The sequence below is a fragment of the Hippocampus guttulatus genome, chromosome 1 (assembly GCF_054856545.1).
Source record: "Hippocampus guttulatus isolate MCC_2025c chromosome 1, RoL_Hgut_1.0, whole genome shotgun sequence".
In the NCBI taxonomy this organism is placed as follows: domain Eukaryota; kingdom Metazoa; phylum Chordata; class Actinopteri; order Syngnathiformes; family Syngnathidae; genus Hippocampus; species Hippocampus guttulatus.
In genome coordinates, this window is record NC_141261.1 from 11,474,477 (window position 1) to 11,496,551 (window position 22,075).

Below are 22,075 nucleotides of genomic sequence, written 5' to 3' on the forward strand. Positions count from 1 at the left end.
AAGGTAGAAAATAATTAGGGGATGTCTTTCCAATATCTCCCCGCATGGAATAACGAGCTTCTTTTTTGTTTCCCAGCGTTGAAAATACTGCCCCACACAAACACAAACTCTGCCGCCGACAAAAAGGTGTCGCTGTGCAGTAATCAGCATCGCTTCCTCTTCATCTGTGGCGCACTCTGACCCGACTATTCGCTTTTCGCACGCAGCAACAAGACTCACTTGCTGAACATAACGCTTCTTCACAAGTTGACGTACTGATTGTGAGCGCCCCAGCGGAGGTGCCCGAATCCAAAAACAGTCAGGCGCAAAAGAAGAGTCAGATGCTTGTTTGGCGTAAGCAATGAGGATCAGACACATTTTACACACGTGCCGTTCAGTTATGTTGTCGTGTGGCCTCAGCGGTTAGCATCAAACTCAGATGATTGAAAAAAAAAAATTCAAAGCACCAGTGTGGGCTGGTTATGTGCATCATTTAAAAGAGTGACATAGCCTTGCATTAAACATCTTTTGAGCGACGTGTTCTCCTGACTTCAGGATATGCACCAGTGTGAATGTGTCAAAGAGGTAATTTAGCGATTGACTGTCCTTCACGTTATAAAAACTGAATGGTATCACATGAAGACAGATTTACGGTGGGCTGACCTCACTCTGCCAATGCCCAGTTGGGCTCGATGCCAAGTACTGTGCTGGCACAAATAAAGATGGACCAGTTAAAAAAAATAGAATAAAATAAAAAATATATCATCATTTGCTTCCCAATTACACCTGTACAAATGTAGGATGTGTGTACATGCGGTGTTATGATCTGAAAGAAACATGTTTTCATTGCGATGGTGCAAGAGCGGTCGTTTGAAGTGCGCAAAAAAACAAGTTGTCTTTTCATGCTCGCACAGAGGTGGCCTTGGAAATGCATCTCTGTCTGAATCATGTTATTTGTTTTAACATCTCAATTATTGCCTGAGGAAAAGTCTAATCCGAGTAAGAAAAGACATCCTCCAAACAATGAGAAACTCATTGTCACTTACTGAGGTTGACACACTTTTGTTTCATCCCCATTGAGAGCAAGGCAAAATAAGTAAACCACACAGCGTGACATTTCTTGTCCTTCTTGTTGCCGCCAGTTTTGTGCATGTAAATCAATATTCCAGCTGGTTCAGATGTTTTGTTTAAGGCTGCCTAGACTATCGAATGTTCATTGGTGTGCCATCATTTGCTGTGCGCTTAGCTGCTTAAGGAATGTTGTACTCATTTGGTAGGTTAATCCAAATGGTCTTTTCCCCTCCCTTTCTTCTTTCAAAGGCTCAGCAGGGCATTAATTAATTTCTTCTGTAATTCTCATCTCCTGTTGGCTGGAGCAAAAGTTGATTCTTTTAAATCCCACTCATCATGGATGAATTATGGGCCAGAGGGTATGGCACATAAAAAGGGTTCTGTCAACTCAAACATAACAGGTTGCTAGTCTGCAAAGATTTGTTCAAATTGGAATTAAGTGCTTGGCATGACTCGTCTCAACTAATAGGCATGTTAAAAAAATTTCAGACACCGCTGTATTTTATTTCCTGTTGAGATGTGTAAAGCAGAAGCTGCTTTGCGCTCCTTGACACAAAATTCCAACAAGAACTTTTCAGTATGACATTATTTTATTGGGTTAAAAAAAAGGCAATATTGATGACCGACCACTGAATTAAACTTGAAATGAAATGAATTTAATCAATATTTTTCTCGGGCGGCCCGGTGGTCCAGTGGTTAGCGCGTCGGCCTCACAGTGCAGAAGTACCTGGTTCAATTCCAGCTCCGGCCTCCCTGTGTGGAGTTTGCATGTTCTGCCCGGGCCTGCGTGGGTTTTCTCCGGGTGCTCCGGTTTCCTCCCGCATTCCAAAAACATGCATGGAAGGCTGATTGAACACTCCAAATTCTCCCTAGGTGTGAGTGTGAGCGTGGATGGTTGTTCGTCTCTGTGTGCCCTGTGATTGGCTGAAACCCGTTCAGGGAGTCCCCCGCCTACGGCCCGAAGATGGCTCGGATAGGCTCCAGCCCCCCCCCCCCTCGGGAAATGAATAAATGAATATTTTTCTCCTTCCTGTACTCCGCATGACACTTGTTTGAACCCCATTACGTGGTTTAACCGTTACAACCTGCCTCCTTCGAGCAACTAAAACATAGGTGTCAAATTCAAGGCCCGGGGGCCAGATCCGGCACGCCAGGTCATTTTATGTGACCCGCGAAAGCAAATCATGTGTGTCAACTTGCTCAAATCTGTACCGAAATGTTAAATTGTCATGTGCAAGTAACGTTGAGATCCTGCAATAATTTGTTACACTGTTTACACTCACTTGAACACGGATTGAACAAACTATTATAATTGACTGATTTCAAAACTAGTCATCAATTCATTTGTTGTGACAAGTAATAATTTTGTGGGTTCACTGTTATAACGGCCCTCCGAGGGAAGACGTAACTCCAAATTGGCCCGCGACTAAAATGAGTTTGACACCCCTGAACTAGAACTTTGAAACCCTGACCTACATTGTTGCTATTTAAATAATGAATAATATGGTAACAGGAGAAGCCCTCTCTAGAAACTTCACGTAGTTTGTTATCTGAGGTAAAAGGATTAAGACTCGGCCTTGGGGAGAGAAATGAATACTGTACACACAAACGGCGTAAAAATGCAACACGAATTCCTGCTCTGCGTCCCGCGCGCGCGCACAGGAAGTGACAGTCGTCCCGCACAACACGCGCTCGGTCACTGGTGCCCGACGTCAGACGGCGAGCGAGCCCACCCCCAACACATGTCAAACACGCGAGACGTGCGCTGTGAGAGAGCAGTGGAGGAACCAACCTCCAACAATCACTGCTGGGCTCCGTCACGTCACGTCGGACGAGTCCGGTGCTTCACCAGTGCCGGTGCGTGGAGCGAGCAGAGCAGAAAGCAGAATTAGAAGACGAAGGGAGCGAGCGTTCGTTGCGTTCCCGAGGATCGGGAAAAGAAGAAGCGTGAGAAGAGTTTGTTTGCACACTCGGCGCTGCTGCTGCCAGGCTGCCAGGCTGAAAAGAGATGCGCGGCACAACATGGATATCCGAGGAGGGATAAAACTCGACAAACATCATCCACTCGGGCATACGCGGGTAAGTGCTGGATTTTGGATTTAATTAAGACACCGTTCGTTTATGTCTATTGATTGCATGCTATCCATCGATCAGTCTTCGAGACCACCTCATTCGGTCGCGGGGGTGCTGGAGCCTATTCCGACTGACTTTGGGCGACGGGGTGGGTGTGGGTGGTACACCCTGGACTGGGCGCACCTCACTGGTACCTTAAACCAAGTGCTTCTCACCGTGCCTGGTTGACGCACGCACCCCCCCCCCCCCCCCCCCCCACACACACAAAGTTTCTCCTCTGCACGCACACTATATGCAGACAATGCATACAAAAGAAATGGGAAAAAATGGTACTGAGTGTTTTATAGAATTCATTTTATATCCCACAGGGAGTACTGACAGCCTGAGGACACACTGTATAAATAAATGCATCTTTAATTGCATGCCCATGCATCATCAGAGAAAAATAGGTAGAGGTTGTTGACATTGTTCTTTGTTTACATATCATGTTTTCTGTGAAGGGTCACAAATCCACCTTTTGCTCTAAAGTGCTGTAGGCAGAACTCATTTGCCGTCAGTAATCAGAGGGGGATTGAACTTGAGTCTGGTCTCATCATCTCTCCAAGTCTTTAATTGAACTGAGCTCCAAGCCTGACTGCAGTTCGGATTGTCCGAGACCTGTATGTCAGCAACTTTATTGCAAGTTATTCTCATGTAATCCACCGGGATGCCTGCACATCTAAATGGTGCCTTTAAGTGTGCTCGATGTAAGTCAGAATTGATCGCTGAGAAAAATAACGTTCCTCCGGCAATGTAGGTTTTTTTTTGGTTTGTTTGTTTTGTCAGGCTTTTTGTAGTTATAGTTATAGTTATAAATACTGAGGTTGAAATCTATTTCCTTTTCCTTTTTTTTTTAAAGATAAATTTGTTCTTAATCCTACGTTCTGCAACTAATTTTCTACATCTCCTTGGGCATCTCCTTTATTGACTCACTTGTGATGATGTCACCGTACTCAAAATAGGAGGATGAAACAAAACATAGCATGTAGAGAAGTGCGGGAAAAGTGGAAAAACACCATTAGTAAATAAATACCAAAAAGAAAAGTCAGATTAAATTGCTGCTAATCGCCCTGTTCTGTGGCACATTTGGAGTACCACTTCATATTTTGGATGGTGGGGGATTATCGTCTAAATTTAGTTAAGGTCATTTACTACCCCACAGAGAGTTTTTGCTCTGGGCTAGTACAGTACTTGGTTATTTTGGGCAAGGTCTGTTGCTCTGGATATATTTTCCGTGATTACGACTCATTCAGTTTTATTTTACATTACCATTTGAACAGCTGTTGACACACGCACACACACACACACACACATACACATGTTGGTCACGCTATGAGATATGAGGCATGGAACCCTTTGATTAATTGAAAAAAACCCTTCCAAAACTGCTTTCCAAAATGAAAATTTTGTTGACAGATTTGTTTTGTTTTGGCAGCGGGAGATAAAGCATATGGTGAAGCAAGCTTGGTACTGCAGAATTTCCTACAAGATCAATAAAGTATCTACTCGGGCTGGGCAGTATGGTTCTAAAGCCATATTTCACAATTTGTTTTTGTCTGAATGGCGATACGCGATACACAGTTTATATCCTGGTATTTTTTCAAAGTTGGGCAGTGATAAAATCAAAACAACCTGGATAATATCTTCCAAACACTTTTATTGGAACAGTTTTTCTTTTCGCTCTAAGGGAAGGGTAAAGATGGTACTGTTGTACTGTTAACAATACCAAGCTGTGTATTTTAGCCATCAAAAATGAGATGATACCATTATTTCCAAATACCCGTACTTGGAGGGTGGAAAAAAAGCAACCATGTGTCAGGTGGGTCTAGCACAGGGGTGGGCAAACTACGGCCCGCGGGCCGAATCCGACCCGTTGGTCTTTTTAATCCGGCCCGCCGAAGGTCGGTCTACAATTAAGGTTCGATGTGAATGATTGCATTCATTTCAATTGGACTTGTAATGACAGGCATTTCACCGCCAGGTGGCGCATTGATTTGAAGTTGCAGAACACAGGGAGGGGGGGGGGGGGTGGGATCTTTTCGACCACCTAGGACCTCTGTATCGCTCTACTTCTACTGGTCTGATCACAACCCATCTGCAGAAATGCACAGGCTAAAATAGGTCATCAACAACACTGTCTTCATTTTAAAAAAGTATATTAATACAGTACGTTCATGCTTTTGTTCTGTTGATGTTTGATATGGACTGTCAACAAATGCAGTTTTTTTTTGTTTTTTAATGTACCATAGCTCGTGCTGACCTGGCCCTTCTGTCAAATTTTAAAAGTCAATGCGGCCCCGAGCCAAGAAGTTTGCCCACCCCTGGTCTAGCACGACGTGTGTCTTGAATAGAAAGATATAAATGACGGAAGTGTCGGCGCTGGAATACATCATGTCAAGCGGCAGATATGGGACATGTGTTGGGTCAGGTATTTACAGACGCTTCCTGGACAAACGTATGCAGTCGATCAAGCCATTTTACTGCCTGCAATTTGCACGTCTGCTTAAATCCTTTTCGTAAGGAATGACTTAACGTGATAAATAATTGCCACAGTGCTCTAACTTAACTGGCAATTTGCTTTTCAAATAGGCTGGTGTCTGTACATTTTGAGCATGCGTTCCCGATTGACTCCATTCGTCGACGCCAGAGCACTCTATGTACCTGCTCACTGCATTTTATTGATGGAATGAGCGCATATCCATTCATTCAATTGTAAATACGGTTACATACTGTTGTAAAACACAAAAGAGCAGTTTGGGACTCCAACTCTCAAACGATTGCTATCATAAAATGCAGAAACGTATTTATTGTGCATGTAAAATTGAGTGGAACACTCGGATCACTCATGCTATATGACATTATTTTTGACTTCTTTATATGGTTGCAGTCATAATGGCCCTCCAAGGGAAACGGTAACTAAAATGTGGGCTGAGACAAAAATGGCTTCTAAAGTGTTTGAACTTTTCAAAATGTATGTTTGTATTTGATCAAAGGTATCCAAGTGAGTTGCATTACAGCATTGTGATAATTAATACAAAGCAAACACATTTCAAGTTGTTTACCTGTCAGCTATTACTTCATTGCTTTTTACTTCCCTGGTACCGTTTCACTACTGGTAAACCATACAAAAAGTGAAACATGCCACAAACATTATTTGGACTCATATTTGTGACCCACACAGGCTTCAGAATAATCCATATTGCCAATGATAATATCTTGCATGTGATTGACATGATATACACCTCGGCACATTTTTTTTTTTCCTACCCAGCTGCCTTCTTGAGCCCAGTGGCGCGTATCCTTCTCAGCCAGTTCTTCGTGGATTTCTGGGATTAAACAATTTCTTTAATTTTTAAGTCTAACATTGAAGGCTTCTCTTTGGATATGCTTCAGTGCAAGAAAAAAAAATACCCATCTCCTTTCAAGCACGGACTCCATGAATTTAATAAAGCATGCTCAAGAACCACACAAGCAGAACATCCTTCATTCTGACTGGAAAAATGGCTAGTAGTAGTCTCGTTGCTGACTGATAATAACGTTGGGGTTGTCTTTTTAGTACCGGCAACTGGACTGAAGGAGAATAACAGATACGTATGTTGCTTATTACTGCATTAAATTGTTTCGAGGAACATGGGCCGCGTTACACCCAACCAGCCCCCCATGAACCATTACGTTCCTAGTACTAAAAGTACCTAAAAATTAGGGCTGTCTGAAAGTTATATCACAAAATAAGGATTTCATATTGATTGATATTTGTTTATTTATTTTGACTTTTGGAAATAAGGACCCAGAAAGAAAAGGCTGAATTTAGCTAATTTTATTTCAATATACAAGTGAAACAAATGCCCTTTTAATGCCATTCAGAGGGTCAAATCAACATGATGCACTTCGTAGGGCTGGGCAATATACTTACTTTTTTACAGTAAAAGTATTTCATTTTAGACAACATTGATAATGACATTATTTTCTATCAACTTAAAACCTTTATTGAAAGATAAAATTCAATATATTAAATGAAATAGCAGTGCACCGTAAATGTTTATTTGTGGTCGACGCTGCAGCCCAAAGCAGTATCGTTATACGATTACGTTAACCTTCATTCGTGGTTCATACTATGAACCTTCATTCACTGTTCACACAATGTAAGCGTTGCAAACTAATACTTTCGTAGAGCGACTTCATTTTTGTCTGAGGGCATTTTTTACTTGCCCGTGAAATGCGACCCTGAGCGGGTCGGAGCGAGCAAGATCTTTAATTTGACATCACATATCCATCTGAAGGGGTTTGATCGTGGTTGCGTGCACAGTCTAATATTATTGAAAGAGTTGCACCAAGGTGACTAATCATTCATTTGAACGAAGTTGAGGTGAAGCCACGCTTTCATTCAGCGTACGTATGCTACTGAAAACATACATTTGCGCTCCAAATTTCCTCGTAGGTGCTTGTTATTGTAGCACAAATCTAACATCAATAAATTGACCCAAAACATGAAATACGGTTTGGAAGATCTTGCTCATTTTGCCTCTTCTAACAAGGCACATGCAAAAGAAAAAAAATGGCGATGCATTTGAATGCATGTTTAGTGACGATCTCGGCACATTTCCTATCTTGTAACTTCCACGACAACAATTTCATTGGAGTGGAAATGTAAATGGGAAACACTTCGACAATCCTGGAGGGACATCAAAGAAACATATTTCCATTTGAATAAGAACAGACAGTAATTGGCCCCTTTTCCAGTATTTGGTGAGAAAGTGAGGTCTGATCTGATGCTGCACATGGCTCCTGCGAGTGTGCCAGCAGAACTCAGTGAAAGGAACTGCTTCCCTCACTGAGACGTTGGAGTTGCAGCCTGTCTCCTGCAGCTTTTCATCTAAAAGCTCACTGTTCCTGCTCCCTCTTGCTACATTTCTCCCCTGCACCATTTCAAACTGAACTTTGAACTGTCAAAAAAAAAAAAAAAAAGAAAAATCCTGAAATGGCTTATAGAGGGAATGATGGCAGGCAGCATTCAGCTCACTAACAAGCACATTGCATTTCCCGTGACTATTGTACGACAAAATATTGTTACTTCAGCAGCTCGACACTTTCAAACAGCAGTCGGAGAAAATGGTTTCATTTGGGGTAGCAGCTGAATGCATTTTGCTCTGCAACAATGCATTATTCTCTCGATTATCACGACATGTGACACTGTCCTGCCAGCATATTTAAGTGGCAATCTTCAAAATGAGTACTTTAAGGAGCTTCCCGAGGACCTTCTCCAAAATAAAAATAAAAAAAACAGGCTAAAATTTTAAACCTATTTGGAATATCAAACGACAATGAAAAATTTTCCAGTTTATTTATAACGGCAATTATGAAGTCTCTTGAAGGCATGTAATTACATTGATTGAAAAAGCTGCATCGACCTCGAGATATTTATCGCACATAAAATAACTATCACGTCAGTCGTAATACAGATTAGTTGTGTATTTAGTGGCCTATCGGTAATCTTTTTCAAAGGCTGCCCACCAATGTCATAATGGATTTACCCAGCTCTATTATAATAGCAAATAATTTTTTTTACATTTATCATTCAGCTACGGCTCATTATGTTTAAATCTGGACATGCAGATGCAAGCAGGAAAAACCTTTCAACATATGCCATTGTGCTTGTCATAGGGGGGATTGGGACAAGTACTCACGCAGAGCGCCCCTGTCTGGAGAAATGAGGAAACTGGCATGTGATGCGTGACACGCGCCGCTTGTGGGTTTACATCAAAACAGTATTAGTCTCTTTGTTTTGTGCCGCTCTTTGAGTCTCAGGCTTGGCGAGTGGATATGTTGGATTTTTCTCAATTGGCTCCCACGGTGAGCTGTTTGTGAAGAACAGAAATTAGTTGGCGTGTAAAAGCCTCACTACAAACAAGTTTTGAGCATAATCTCACTGACCATATTTTTAGGTATACCAGCAATTGACCAATTTTAGCCGGCTAAAACAACACTTGAGAAAACCTGGCTTGTTAAAAAGTGATCATTTTGAACAGCCACTCTTTCAGACTGTTGACATCAAAATGTGGAGTCATTTACGTCTACTACCTTTAACAAGTAATCCGACGTCTTTCGTCTTTTCTGTATTTACCAAAACACTGGTAACAATGGTAGATGATATTTTTTCCCCAAACAAGGCTGAATGCTATGAGTTACACAGTAGCGTATATGGTATATAACTTGTTGTCACACGAGGCCAGTTCACCAACAAGCCTCATTAGGCAGCATTAAACATAACTCTGTGGCAGTGCAGTCTTTGGAGAGCTGTTTGGTGGGTGTTTGGGAGATGCACGGGATGTTGCTCCATGGCCATAAATGCTGACTTCAATGGCTAGCCGTTAGCGCCTGTTCTTCTTCTCGCGTATGAGGGCAGCTTTACGATGTTAAATGTCCAGACGTTGCAGCCATTGGACAGCAGATTCATTAGGTGCTGTGAGGTTCAAGTTGCCATCTGGTGGTCGATGAATGGGACAGTAGTAGAGGAGATGTTCTGCAGTTTGGAGTTCTGGTCCACAGTCGCAGAGTGGTGATTCGATGAGACCCCATCGGAACATGTTGTCGTTGAAACGGCCTACCCCAGTTCTTAGGCGGTTGAGTCGTACCCAGGCTTTCCGGGGTAGCGTTGAGCCAGGTGGGGGTTCGGTGTTGGGTTGGACCATGAACTGGTTGGGTCTTGCAGTATTATCCCAACTACTTCTCCACGCTTCCAGGATGTTAAAGTTGGAATCATGAAGTTCTGCAGCCTGTCATCAGTTGCAACGGTGGGATTCCGTCGCCAAACAAACAGCAGAGAGACAGGGGTCGCACTGCAGAGATGGCTGTATTTATTGCACTTGTTCCCTCTGCTCATGAAACTCAACTCAAGGTGCTTATTTTTGCTCTGATGTATCCTTGATATTTGCCTCTGCACAGCAGCGTACCCTCGGTCTTGTAGATGAATGGACGAATAATGCCGCGTTCTCAAAGTCAGGCGAAGCGAAGCCACCGGTGGCCATCTTACGTTGCCATTAGCTATGCTAGCCTAACCTGACTATATTGATCATTCCGTCCAAAAATGCCCCATGTACCATTGTACCAATAAGTCTGGGAGAGGCACTACATGCACATTTCATTGAAAAGAATGCGAGAATATGTCTTTATTTTTATTTAGTTTAAACTTTTTATTTCCAGGGAATCAGATGTCATTGATATTTGCACTGTTAATTTCGATACACACAGCCTATTCGGACGAAGGAAAATTACATTTCAATGGCATGTTGCTTTAAACCAGTTGCAATATTTTCCCCTGTGCGATACTTGAGAAAATAGCTGGTTTCAAGTCAGGAGTTTTGTTGTGTCCAGTTGCTGCACATTTAATGACCCGTCAGGCTGATTATAAGGTTCAAAGGTTCGGCTCTACCACATGCCGGTCGATGATCCGGGAGCTGCCAATTTGTTGGCACATGCTTTGCACATCACAGGCAAATATGTTATGGAAAAATGCTTTCTCCCTCAGATTGTGTATCTATGGTCGATTTTGTTTATTAAGAGTTTAAAATCCTTGAAATTTGAAGTGGCATCCTCTCTTTGGCCAAAGAATACGGGACCACTTCAATCATATCCTACCATCCATCCATCCATTTTCCGAACCGCTTAATCCTCACTAGGGTCGCGGGGGGTGCTGGAGCCTATCCCAGCTGTCTTCGGGCAGTAGGCGGGGGACACCCTGAATCGGTTGCCAGCCAATCGCAGTCATCTCCTACCATGTCTGCTTTTTTGTCGAGAGGAGTGCAGCTAATGAGTGCCGCAGCAACGCTCGGTTGAGAGAGCACTCTTACTCCCGAACAACATGGGCTGTTTTCATGTCGTCCTCACATGTCTTTATAGCCTGCGGATATTCGGCCACGTGTTGAGGCCTTTAACTTGAAAAATATAGTCTTTGTGTCTCCTCCTTTAGTGGTAGCAGTTTTACTGCATAATTGGCAAGTTATTGTACTTTGTATTTTACTGTATATATCTGACCTCTTGTAGCCAAACCACCTTTACAGGACAGAGGTAGTTCCCCATTTAGATATTTGAGGATGAAGTCAACATTGCAGTGCAGCTCTCACTCGCTGACATTGTTCTTATGCAATAGAGAAAATCGTGTGTTCATCTAAAGCAGGGGTGTCAAACTCATTTTTGTCACGGGCCACAGAACAGTTACCATTTCCTTCGGAGGGCCGTTATTACTGCAAAACCATATAAAGAAGTCATGAATAATGGTTTATTCAGCTATTGTTTCAGTTACTCTAATGAGGGGTTTGGGAACAAGAACACGCTTACAATATCTCTCTTTTTTATGACAGATGAGTGTTAGATTTCTGGTACGGATTTGAGCAAGCATCATAGAAGTTGACATGTTTGATTTGCTTTCGCGGGCCACATAAAATGATGTGCTGGGACAGATCTGGCCCCCGGACCTTGGGTTTGACACTTTTAGATTCTAAAGGTGATGATGTAAAACCTTATGGAATACGTCATCACGCCCCTATCATGTCAATGTCGCAATACTTCAAATTTGTGTCGTGGCCCCTCCCACAAAAAAGCAATAATAATCCTATCATTGACGGTATGATATAGCGCACCCCTCCTATTACACAACAGGGTGTATTTTGACATCTTGACCTAATAGAGAGGGACTACCTCTGCAGAGCCCTCTTTGGGTCACAAGACCAATTTAGTTATTGATTTAGGTTGGAAAATTGGCTGCTGTTTGGAAGTGTGCACCTTGACTGAAACAACAATTCCAGCTGAAAAAAATCAAGCCCGGGGCATGATCTTGTCACCACCAAAATATGGTGTTCTTCTGAGGATTTGTTCGATGGTGGTTCCGAATTTTCTTTGAAAGAAAAATAATCCGGGTTGACTAAAAGCATGTGGGTGGCCAAATATGGGATGGTCTGTGTGTTATGATCTGTGAAGAAAATTCTTCCACTGTCTGCACAATGTTGATGTTGTCATGCTTACCTGGTCTTTTATGTGCTCCAACTGCATTATCAATTTACTTTTTAGTCTACATTTTCTGATTTGGAGACGGATCTGGTAGAGGATCTGACAAGACAGTGAAGGTACAGTGGATCTACAATATTCGCAGTGAAAGTGCATGCGTATAATTCCCTGGCTGTCTTATGATGTTGTAAGGTGCTCCCAAATATTGAAATGATGCCCAAATGCTGTCATTTAGTTTCATAGCACCTCGCAACCGAGACGCAATCTGATAAGATGCTGCTATCTGGACCGGTCTGCCACGGAGCTGCTGCTGTAGTGCTTTGATTCATGTGTGTGTGGGGTCAGGAAGGGAAATTTCACAATTACCAGCATGGCAATGGGCGCGGGGGCAGAAAATGCATTTTAAATAACCTGCAGGTACTCAGAGCTGCGGGATGGAGGAAAACACTGATCAAGCGGGTGTCTGCAGATCAAGTGAAGTCACAGCTCAGGTGATAAAAGATGCAGCATCTTGTGCCATTTTTTTTACGAGTCTTGTCTCGTATCTGCAGCGAGTGGGTGTCTGCTCTCATTCATGATTCAGTGCTTGAGGGTGCGCGCCAGACCGAGAATGTGTGTCTATACGACGGCCCAGTATTTCTGTGTGGATTTTTATCTTCATCTGAGTGAGCAGCACCTTTCTATTAACACACTTTTGAGCCCTGAAAAAAAAAATGAGAGCAGCAGAGTAATCAGTTGTCGTTGAGAGGGTCAAATCAACTGGCATCACTGTCGGACAGAACAATAATTTGCTGTTTGTCAGCTCCAGCTGCTGCCGATAGATGAGAGGAGGAAAAGAGGTAGGAGAGTTATTTTAACTCTAGATTGTTAAAATAGCACAAAAATGATATTTTCTTGACCATGGCCATGACCATTAACGAGGAAAGGGACCGACTGGCCATTCGGGAATCTTCCGAAATTCCCAGTGGCCACCACGCCCTTGGGCCCCACAAGCCTAAAAACAGTATTCTGATTAATCTTGCATTAATGCAGTGGTTCTCAATTATTTTCTGTCATGCCCCCCCTAGGAAGAAGAAAACATCTCCTGCCCCGCCCCTCCCCCCCCGGCCACCCCGAATGCTCCTTGCGCACACTCTGCCAATGAGAGCGCCACTGCCCCCTAATGTAGTACAATTGCACTTTATTCTAGGACAGTAAAAAAAATCTAAATAAAAAAGCATGTTCCCCGAGGTCAAATGTGCCTCCCTCGACGAAGATGAGGGAAATCACTGAAGATGATGTGAAACAAGTGCTGTGGACACTGTAGTACCTGATCTGCCATCTGCCACTCGTCAGCATCTTTGGATCAAATGATGTCTTTTATCCACCAACGAACTGATGCCTCATGTCTGCCAGCCTGCTCACTAATGGCGATCAAAAGGTTGCTGTTCAAGATGAGAAGATTTGCCTTTTGAAAGGGACATCTCAATGGTTTCCCAACATTTGCTCATTGTGTCTTCAAAGTGGAATAATCAGCCAACACTATTTTATGTATGACAGCGGAACCCTGAATACTTGTGCTTTGGCGTCCATCGATTTGCATATTCAGAGATTTTTTTTCTTTCAGCATTTTTTAAGATGTACGTATACACGCTTGAGTGGTTGTTTGTCCCCATATGTGCCCTGCGACTGACTGATGAGCAATTCAGGGTGTAGCCCGAAATCAGCTGGGATAGGCTTCAGTCCCCCACCTGCTCAGGATAAGCGGTGTTGGAAATGGATGGACGTGATCGTATGTGCGCGCGCGCGCGTGTGTTTGTGTGTGTGTGTGGGTGTATACAGTAAAATCTCTTTTATCGTGGTTAATGGGGACTATAACCACCCGCGAAAATCCGCGAAATAGCGAACCCCCCCGTATAGGTATATGTACGTGTGTATGAGTATAAATAATATTTATAAGGCCAAAACTTAATGGTACACATGGATGTTTGTAGTAATTAACATTACTTAATGCTATATACTAATATATTTAAACATGTATAAGTTAGGTTAGGTTAGAGTATGAATAACGAAATACAGTAAACACTTGTATGTAGGACTGTATATGTTGCTCTATGTGACTTGCTGTTGTTTTGCTGACTTTCACTGCCTCTTGCGGACCTTTGCGGACTTTTTGCGGCATTTTCACTTTTTATTTATGAATTTTTTTTATGAATATGTTTGAAAAAATCCACGATGCACCGAACCGAGGCCGCGATAAACGAAACGCGAAATAGCGAGGATCACTCTGTGTGTGTGTGTGTGTGTGTGTGTGTGTGTGTGTGTGTGTGTATATATATATATATATATATATATATATATATATATATATATACACACACACACACACACACACACCTTTTGGGCGGCCCGGTAGGCCCAGCTCCGGCCTCCCTGTGTGGAGTTTGCATGTTCTCCCCGGGCCTGCGTGGGTTTTCTCCGGGTACTCTGGTTTCCTCCCACATTCCAAAAACATGCATGGCAGGCTGATTGAACACTCTAAATTGTACCGAGGTGTGAATGTGAGCGTGGATGGTTGTTTGTCTCTGTGTGCCCTGCGATTGGCTGACAACCGGTTCAGGGTGTCCCCCGCCTACTGCCCGAAGACGGCTGGGATAGGCTCCAGCACCCCCCGCGACCCTTGTGAGGATAAGCGGATCGGAAAATGAATGGATGGGGGTATATATATATATTATATATATATAAAATACACACGTACACACACCCCAGCCCAAGGTCCTCTGGGGTTGGCTCCAGGTCTTCCGCGACCCTAATGAGGACAAGTTGTATAGAAAATGGATGAGACCGCAGTGCCGGGTTCTGTTCAATTTCAAGTCCTTCTCTCTTCTTACATTGCTGAATACATATGGCATATGTATTCAGCAAAGCTCTTGCAATTATTCCGGCTTGAAGCAGAAGCACTGCAAAAAATATCCAAGAGCATAAAAAGGTGATTTGAAGTCTCTGTGTTTTATTATTAAAAGCTAACATTTACTCACGACATTGGCATTGTACTAACCGCGGGATATGTTGGAGCAAAAATGACACTCCAAAGCTAATCTTCATAATGAGATTTATGGGGTAAACGTGCTGCCTTTTAATGGTTTGCTCGACTCAGAAGTGAGTGAATTGAATGTGAATGTGTCAGGAATGCCGTAGATGTATTCACTCTGTATGCTCTTCTACTTTTCAAAGTGACCTCTGAATGTGTTGAATTTCTGCCGTCTCTTTTTTTCCCCGCTTGCTTCTTGATCGACTTTCCCGAATATTATTGTTTTCACCTCTCTCGTTAATTCTGCGCACCGACTGTGTGCAGTCATAGAAAACTGTGCCAGTTGAACGCTGCAGCGAAAGTCAGTTCAGCTAATCTACTCGCGCCATTTAATCTTTTCTCACTTTATCACCAGCCTCTCATGCACAAATATTTAATCTGCTATTTTTTTAAAAATCGTTAATGATCATATTGGAGCTGTCAAATGTTTTGGGATTTGTTCAACTAATACGGAAACAAAAAAACTGTTATCAGCGACAGCAGGAATGTGTCTCATTGTCATGGCAACTTTTATTTTTAGACCTTAAGATATTCAGAAATTAGTCCCTAAGAAAATGTGACTCTTCCGAGGAATTGGGAATATATACACTGTGTGTGTGTGTGTGTGTGTATATATATATATATATATATATATATATTTTTTTTTTTTTTTTGCTGTCAGCGATTTCGAGCAAAGATATTCTGACTGCAGCTTGGAGGAATTTGAGGAGACGTCCAGCGCTTCATTACATGTCTGACAACCAGTCTGCCTTTTGTTTTGTCTCAGCAAGTTTCAGTACAAGCTTGAAATCCCTTCTCGTGTTTATTTTGAAGACATGATCCCTGATATGCAACGTTAAGCACACTTGAGCCTTGATTCCGTCTTTGTAGTCTTTGCCTGGACTAATCTTTTTTTGGGTGCGTTTTCACACTTGCCAGCTCTAAATGCATATAACGGTAGTAATTGTCACATTGTTTGGCTTCAAATGAATTTTCAGAGCGTTCAAGTCCTTTTTCCAGAATGTACTCTTGTGATATAAATACCTACTGAGTAGAGATGTGCCATGGTGCAAGTCTGCTCGGAGGCAACTACACATTATCTAATGTCTTCAAGCCACACACTAGTTGAGACTGAAGGAACAGTGCGGTCTGCAATGCAAAAAATAATGCACATTTTGCTTCTGTTGTCAGGGCAATCAATTCCACACAATTGATTGTTTATGGCCAATGAGTTTATTACTATGCCCACCCCAAACAGAAAATCCGATTGAGAGAAAACACATACCAGTATATATATATTTTTTAACAAGGCTACTTGTGTGTCCAAAGAAAAAGTAACTACCATATGTTCTGCACTACAAGGAGCACCTTAAAGCATTCAATTTTCTTTCTGACTGCGCCTTATAATCCGCTGCGCCATATCTATGGATCAATATTCTGATTTTCCGGACGTAGTGTTTCAAGTGTTCTGTAAAGTGCTTTTTTCCTGCAATGGTTGTGAAAGCACTATGTGAATAAACCTGGATTGTATTGTATGGTATTCCCTTCAGCGTCTAGTGGATGCATAGTGCAACTGCAGCCACTATTGTAGCTTCTATTCTATGCGCCTTATAATGCGGTTTGCCCTATATATGAAAACAGTTTTAAAATAGGGCACTCATTGAAGCTGCACCTTATACTGCAAAGCGCCTTATAGTGTTGAAAATATGGTAATTGATCTTCCTCATCGGCAATGAAGCGAGTTTAGTCCAATGCCCGTCTGTTTTTTGAATTAACTTCTAATGTCTCCCCATCCTTTTCTTCTTTTTAACAGGGGACAAGTGAAACTACTCAAAAGGACAAATCAGGATTTTAAGAAATTTAGGATTGGATTCAAGCTTACATCGACCTGAGACCACAAAAATGGACTTCCTGTGGAAACTGGCACTGCAGCTGTCATTGCTGGACTGTCTGGCAGGTAAGCCTCCTGAACGACCATCTTATATTTTGTATGATATCACCTATGAATTGTTATTCATCGATTGGTAATAGCTCTTGAAACTTCTGAATAGTTGGCGCTTGAAAGTCAGAGGAAACTAGGTTTTATGGGACCCGCCGCCTTCCTAAGAATCCCTCTAATTTGAGGATGATATGAATGTCTTCTCACTGGCATCTTCAAGCAGCATTACCTTTACGTTTTTTTACGTTTTGGGGCATTGCTAGGGAAAAATTGCCAGACCTGCTTCTCCGAAATAACACCATCCCCGTCTTGCAATTGAACATGTGGTCATTCATTTTAAAGGGCACTTCAATCATTACCCCAATTGCGATTGCATGGCGAATCGTAGAGAAATCCTTCCACCGGTCTTGCTTTTAATGAGAGACCTCATTTGCGTCTCTTACAAAATGTTCAGGGTCAAATGTGAGTTCTGCTAATGTCGGAGTTGGAGGATGAGAGCAAGATAAATTAGGGATTTGCGGCATGAGCCTGGTATATTAAAGAATGACTAATCTTTCATGTTGTCTTGTTCCAGATTCGCCGCTAGCGGCTGGACTGTAAAATAATTAGCATCTGTGTGTTTCACTCCATCACTTTGTCCCTTTGCGCTGGATTTACACACCTCCATTTGCCAACTTGGCAATTAGCACCGTTTATCTGTAAATCCAATCAGACGATGTGTTCGTGAAAGTGTCTTGAAGAGACAGCGCGTCAGGAAAGAAGTAGAATATGCACCGTTAATGTGCATCTCTGAATTTAAATCCTTAAAGCATTAAATTGAATGCAAAAATCTGGACACCGTTCAGAGCGAAGAGATCTGTTCCCAGATGAAGAGCTTGAATGAGAGCATTCATGACAGTGCGGCACACTGGACACAAAAAGCAGTCTTGGCAATTAAGCGCAAATTATAGGATGCTTTTTCTTGTCAAAGGCAATTTTTTTGAAAGCTTTTTGATACTCTAAATGGGGCGCTCTTTGCAAACACTCACTATATATACTGCATGAACAGTACGTGCGACTTTTTTTTTTGTGTGTGTGTGTTTGACCAATTGCCAAAAATATTTAGGTCACTGCAGGAAACAAATTCACATATTTCATTTGCACACATTGACGTTGATAATTCAAAACGTTACTTAAAAGCGCAGCTACTTATGTAAGGAAATACACTGTGTCGAGCTGCCTTTCACTTTTAATCACGATTCTACTTTGTGGAAATTTTCAAAGGGGAAAAAAAAACACCCTAATTCTCTTCTTGAATGACTCTCAGAATGACAAAAGACCCGTAATTATGGTTGATGTCATTTCTCTTGCTACATTATATGAGAGACGTTTGGACAGTTGGCCATGGCGGGAGCCTGCTGATAGCGGAATATATTCAGACCCTCAAAGCCTTGGTGTTGTAAGAAATCCATGAAGAGTATTTTAGAATGCATGAGCACAATACGGAGTCGAAAAAAGCACAGTGTCATAATGTCAGGTATTTGCTTCGAGGGAGGTTATCCGACAGGCAGCCCGGTATGTGGGCGAGCAGATGAGCCAGGAGGAAGTCATTCCCATTGAAAGTTCAACGGGAGTTAACCCTCCTCAATCTGCCCCCCACCAGGGGCGCTTAGTGAATGTGTGTTTGTGTATGTCAGGGAGCACAGAGGTGATGTAGGAGTAGCTTGGAGGATACAGTTTGACCCGTACGTGCACAGTTACCTTTCCTGAACCTTGAAGCGAAAAAGGCTACAGCCATATTATCGCAACTATTTTGAGGCAAATAAAGGTCAGTTTCAGTGTCTTCCTTAATTTGTGAAATCGCCTCTCAAAATTGACAGAATAATCAATTATTGAAATCATGGTTGGTTGCAGCCTGAAACATCCTGCTGCTTCACTCTCCTGAAGGATTTTTTTTTTTTTTTTTTTTGTGAGAACACATTACTGGAATGGAGTTTGGGTCTGAGCTACGCCAACAAAATTGATGGAGTTAGCCAGCAACCGTAAAACAATCTTTACGCAGCCCTGTGATTACCAATCCCATATTGCACTGTGGATCAACATAGATAATTGTGTTAAATACTGTATTGATTCAGGCCGTTGACCGAGCAAAACATGGTGAAGCCTCTCAGCACTTTTTCTTTGAACCTCAATGTGAAGTCGTCTCCGCGTGAATGCACCTCCTATCGCGGTCTGTTCGCTTTGCGTGCACATTTCACTTCTAATCAACATGTCTCGTGATGCATAAGTCTGCAGTCCATTGCGATTTACAGGAACTAGCAGGAATTGATTGATTTATTTTAGAAGCTTTTTTTTCCACGTCATTTGCGTAAAATGAATCTAATTGGTCACATTCATTTTACACAAATGAATGTGACCAATTTGTGACTCAGAAAACACTCCAAAATAATGGATGAAAAAAAAAAGTTAACACTTTGATTGATGTGACTATGAAAATAGCCCCTGGTAGCTTGTACCTGACAGCTAATAACCTCCTCGCCGTTGTCAAGAGAATAAAAGCAAGGTATATTTGATTAATCCGCTGACAAATGGTCCTTCCTGAAGCAGCACGTTTCTCTGCTTATGTACGCGGTCCGTGGAAATAACGACAACCAAAGAAATAGCTTTAATTTTGTAGTCCCGCTGCCGCACATTCGGAATGAATTCGAATCAATGATATGTGTCCCCAATGAATCTGCTGTTGAAGGCCCTTCATAAAAGGGCTATTATTGCATTTCACATGTACACGTTTTGATTTGCGCTAACGTCGTGCGACAGGCTTGGAGAATATTGATCCAATTTCTCTTTTTGTAGACAATATCGTAAACGGTGGCGATACTCCAAAGCGAACGTTTAATCTCTTTTGGACATTGTCTTTTGTGTGTGTGTGTGTGTTTGTGTGTGTGTGTGTTTGTCTGTTTGCTGCTTTCCCAATAGTTGTAATAATATGAACGTAATACATTTGGAAAAAAAAAGTTGGCTCCAGTATTTCTAATATTTTGATTAAATGTGCTTGAGGCTACAGTATATCGCTGGACGAGAGATCCCAAAGGTGTCTGTTATCGGCCCGGACACTGGGGAAAGATGCTTCTCAAAGTAAGATGGGATTTTATTTATTTGATGCATAAAACCTTGAGCTGAAACGAATGGATTTGGGACCTCTCAAATGGCCGATAACTCCCCCACAGCCGACTCCCCCATGTGCCTGTTTATTCATGCTGAGGTAAGCTGGAGGTATTCATTTGCTGTCAGCTAGTATTGAATTTGAGATTAGTTTTTATTTCAGCCCCCAAACTGGCTCGCCTCCCTTTCCTTCCTTCCACCTACGATGGCAAGCTGAGTTTTTCGTTGTTTGAGAAGCCTCGTGAAATGACGGCATATTATCGCAATCTGTACAGCAGGTGACAGATAAGAATGGAGGTGACCTATTTTTCTTGAAAGAATCTTTCATAATGACCTCCATCTTCGCCCTGCTAGAGTGTATGGCGGACTTTCTGTCAGGATTTTGGATCAGTGCACTCGCCAGATAGAGTGATTTTTCATCATTTTGCTTTCTCAGCCCAGGGGTGCTCATGGCTGGTCTTGCCTTGAGATTCTGGCTTAACCCCGACTTACATTTTCAAATAGGTGACAATCTGTCAACTCCGGCGAGTTGTCAGACACATTCCCACAATGCACCTGGCTGCCAAAATGAAATTCTCTCAGGTCAAAAAAAAAATCGGCCTGTTGATTTCAGGCTGATCCATCACGTGCTGTAGATAGATATTTAAAGTCTGAATACAGGTAGATAAGCCTGTAGCTTTTCTGAATCTCCACATCGCATCCCGTGAGGGGGGGAAAAAAATAGTTTCAATGTGTTTGCATCAGTGTGAACAGAGCCTTCAACCGTAGCCCCATGACTCAATTCCTTCTTATTTGTCTTTTCCTTTTTCAAAATTATGCCAAAGGTTGCAATGATGATCCCAGCAGAAATGCCATTTAAGAGCTGCCTTCACAGGAATTTGGGTGGTGTGACCAAACAGCTCCAGTGTATTGCTGTTTATTGACTATAATGAGTAATGCGGTGCATTCTGCTTTGGCATTCATTTTATTGATTATTTTTATCGAGTGGTTCTTAACCTTGTGAGAGGTACCGAACCCAACCAGTTCATATGCACATTCACCGAACCCTTCATTAGTGAAAAACAAAAACGTAAAAAAAGTTTAAAAAATATATATAAATAAAATTTTAAGACATAAGTATACATTTTTTGAATTGTACGACGTACTATCACGTCAGTCACATGTTGACCACTAAGCGAACTAAATTTCCCACTGCACTGATTGGACAAGCAATGTCATGTGATCATATGCATCTCATGGCCAAGCGGGCGTGTCGTAACTAAATGACATGTTGAGTCGAGAATGTCCTAACCTCCATGGCAGAGGCTCCGTCGAACACCTGAGAGCGATTCACCGAACCCCTGGGGTTCGATCGAACCCACGTTAAGAACCATTGCTTGAACATCTTTCAGGGACAGCGATTACTACAGTGGACAGCTTATCATGTGATCAGGTTACTGGGTGCATGAAAGGGTTGAGGAGGAAGCAGTTTAATTGTGTTTCCATCAAGGTTCTCAACCACTTGTCCACATTATGGTCACGGGTGAGCAGGAGCCTATCCTGTCTGACTTTGGTAGCCGTGCAGCGTACATTCTAGACCGGAGCCACAGGTTGCCGATCCCCGGGTTAACCTAACATGCACATTTTTAAAATGTGGCAGAAAGCCGGAGTACCCAGAAATACCCCACATAGGTACACAATCGCTTTGGTGTGTTATTGTGGACTAAAGATGAAGTTAACCCTTTTACGCACCCTGTAACCTGATAACATGATAAGATGTCCACTGTACTAACCACTGTTCCTGA

The 22,075-nt window shown here is 42.3% G+C and overlaps 1 protein-coding gene across 2 annotated transcripts in view; it reads left to right on the top strand.

Moving 5' to 3' along the window:
* Positions 1 to 2,812: 2,812 nt before the first annotated feature.
* The window catches only part of cntn3a.1 (contactin 3a, tandem duplicate 1), a 77,423-nt gene continuing 58,160 nt past the window's right edge, over positions 2,813 to 22,075 (top strand). For both annotated transcript variants that reach the window (XM_086109628.1, XM_086109637.1), the window contains exons 1-2: positions 2,813 to 3,129; positions 17,025 to 17,168. In XM_086109628.1, coding sequence (XP_085965754.1) covers positions 17,114 to 17,168 — 55 coding nt within the window. In that variant the 5' untranslated portion in view covers positions 2,813 to 3,129; positions 17,025 to 17,113. The remainder of the gene's footprint in view (positions 3,130 to 17,024; positions 17,169 to 22,075) is intronic.